Genomic DNA, 2,339 nt, shown 5'->3' with positions numbered 1-2,339 from the left:
CTGTGCGCCCCCAAGTCCACGGACAACCTGGTGAGAGGGCCCCGGGGAGCCGCCCGCCCCACGTGCCGCCCTCAGCTTCCGGGAGCGGGCGGGGCCGCCACTCACGTGAACGCGCTCCTGTTCGGCCTTCGGGAACTTTTTCACAGCGGTTGCCTCGAGTCTCCTCAAAATCCCATGTCTTCTATCACAAGTTCCTGTTTTACCCCTTTCCAAAATCGTGTCCGGCCAGACAAATCTTAAAGTGTTTTTCTCAAGAGTGAAGTGACCAGATTTGTCTTCAGTGATGTGAAACTTGCAGCGTCTCCTCTTTGTTTTCTTCGGAGGCACTGGTGTCTGCCCTGCATCCTGTTCGACATTTGGCCTTTGCATCCTGGTGCCATGGGCCGGGGAGAGAGCAGCAGCCGGGGCTGCCAGGCCGTCTCTAGTGAGGCTAATGTTCACAGAAGTGGCCGTGAGCAGCGGCCGATGTCTCGGTGGCAAGTTCGATTTAATCGTGCACCCCTTATGTCGTTTTAGGAGGAATTCGAAAATTGCGTGACTCAGTACATGAAGGCCATCAACTTTGCCAAGGGAGAACCGAGGTAGGCCTGCGGGCTCTGCCGTTTCTAAAGGGCCGCAGACAAGGTTTGGAACCAGGGGAGACCAGGGGCTCTGTTCAGACCGTAGGGTTTTGTCCTTGTTTGTGTTCTCGTGCCCCTGTGGCTGTGCCCATGAGTCTCGAGCCCAGAGCCGGGCCGCGCGCACGCGGTCCTTAGCTGTGTCCTCTGCTCTGTTCCGTGGTTTCTGGAATGTGCAGGTGGCTTTCGGCACCTCTGAGGGCCTCTCCTTTCACCAGGGCCTCTCGGGGGCTCAGCATCTTGGTTCCCTCTGTGTGCTGCCCCCACTGGCCGGCACTCGCTCTGGCCACCACCGGGGCCGAGGCCTCACATCTGCGGAGGGGATCCAGCTCAAACTCCAGCACCGTTTTCTACTTAATGAATGCTGCTTCGTTGAAACTTGTTATTGAAACCGTTAAGCTTGCATACAAACTGCACATTTAAATATGAGCTATTTAAACAGGACACGACACTTAGAGGAGGTGTCGGCGTGAGTCCTGGGCTCAGTCCCTCGCTCTCCTGTCTCTGATGGCCCATAGGCCGGGGCCTGGACTGGGTGTGGGGACGCAGGGCCCAGCCCCTAGCGCCTCACCCAGCGAGGCTGTGCACACAGGGAAGCCAGTGGCCTCAAGCCTGAGGTTCTAAGGACAATGTGTGTTGTGAGGGGACCGTACCCTGGAACTGTGAAGCCGGAGCGGTGAGCATCCTTGGGGAGGGGCCCGGTGGCTGCTGCACGCCAGGGATCCTGGGGACACCTGCAGGCTGCCCGACGGGGGACCAGGAGCCTTGGGGGCTGTCAGGACCACCTTTGAGAATAGAATAGATGTGGGCACAGCGGGATGGAGGATGAGGGGGTGCTGAGTGAGCCCCTGAAGGGACCAGTGGCGTTGTCCTGCCAGCGTCCTGGGTGACGATGGGCAGCACACGGCTCTCTAACTGCCAGCGCAGAGCAGCGCCAGGCACCTGGCAGCCTGCGAGGCGGAGCCTCTCCGGAGAGGCCCAGAGGAAGGGGCGAGTCGACCCCTGTGACCCCCACGCTCAGTTCCTCAGGCGGCTCCCGGCAGCCAGCAGCCCTCGGGAGAAAGCCCAGCTTCCTCCACACGTGGCGCTTCCTGCACTGGCTCAGAGACTTTGTTCCTCAAAGCTTCTGCTCCCTCCTCCACCTACCCAAACTTCATGCCCTGCACTGCTTTCCTGGCTGATTCCTGGTCACTTATGGGTCTCAGCAGGATGTCACCTCCTCCAGGAAGCCTTCTTGATTTCTCCTACACTTGCCTATTCTTGTCTATCCCTTGGGAGCCAAAGGAGGCCTTCCTCACTGGTACATTTTCACGGGGGGCCGATCGCTTTGTGGAGTGGCCGAGTGAGTGACGAGCTCTCTAGTCAGGAACCAGGAGCCCGTGGCCGGGAGATTGTGGCTGCGGCTGAGCTGGGTGCCCGTGGCTGCCGGGAGGGCGATGCATGTTCGCTCATGCAGCCTGGACCGTGTGTCCCAGATGCTCAGGACAGGGGACTCCAGGTCTCCTCTGCTCGCGCCGCAGGTATTACTTCCTGGTGTTCAACGCCTCGGTCCTGTACTGGCAAATGGCGAGGCCCTTCCTCAAGCCGGGGTACTGTCAGCACCTGATCGCCAGCCTCGCCCAGATCGTGAGCGTGTTGCAGCAGACGGAGGAAGAAGACAAGGACTGGCAGGCGGAGCTGATGCTGTGAGTGGGGGCGGCCGCCCTGCAGACCCCGTCCCTC

General features: G+C 60.2%; 1 protein-coding gene across 1 annotated transcript in view; it reads left to right on the top strand.

Moving 5' to 3' along the window:
* Positions 1 to 3: 3 nt before the first annotated feature.
* The window catches only part of CFAP46 (cilia and flagella associated protein 46), a gene marked incomplete at its 5' end in the record, with an annotated part of 70,978 nt that continues 68,642 nt past the window's right edge, over positions 4 to 2,339 (top strand). Inside the window, 3 exons of the mRNA XM_011372605.1 lie at positions 4 to 30; positions 517 to 581; positions 2,138 to 2,302. Of these exons, the coding sequence (XP_011370907.1) occupies positions 4 to 30; positions 517 to 581; positions 2,138 to 2,302 (257 nt within the window). The remainder of the gene's footprint in view (positions 31 to 516; positions 582 to 2,137; positions 2,303 to 2,339) is intronic.

Source organism: Pteropus vampyrus, unplaced genomic scaffold (assembly GCF_000151845.1).
Source record: "Pteropus vampyrus isolate Shadow unplaced genomic scaffold, Pvam_2.0 Scaffold211, whole genome shotgun sequence".
Taxonomy (NCBI): domain Eukaryota; kingdom Metazoa; phylum Chordata; class Mammalia; order Chiroptera; family Pteropodidae; genus Pteropus; species Pteropus vampyrus.
The sequence above is the reverse complement of the archived record's forward strand: the minus strand, read 5'-3'. Positions and strand labels throughout refer to the sequence as shown.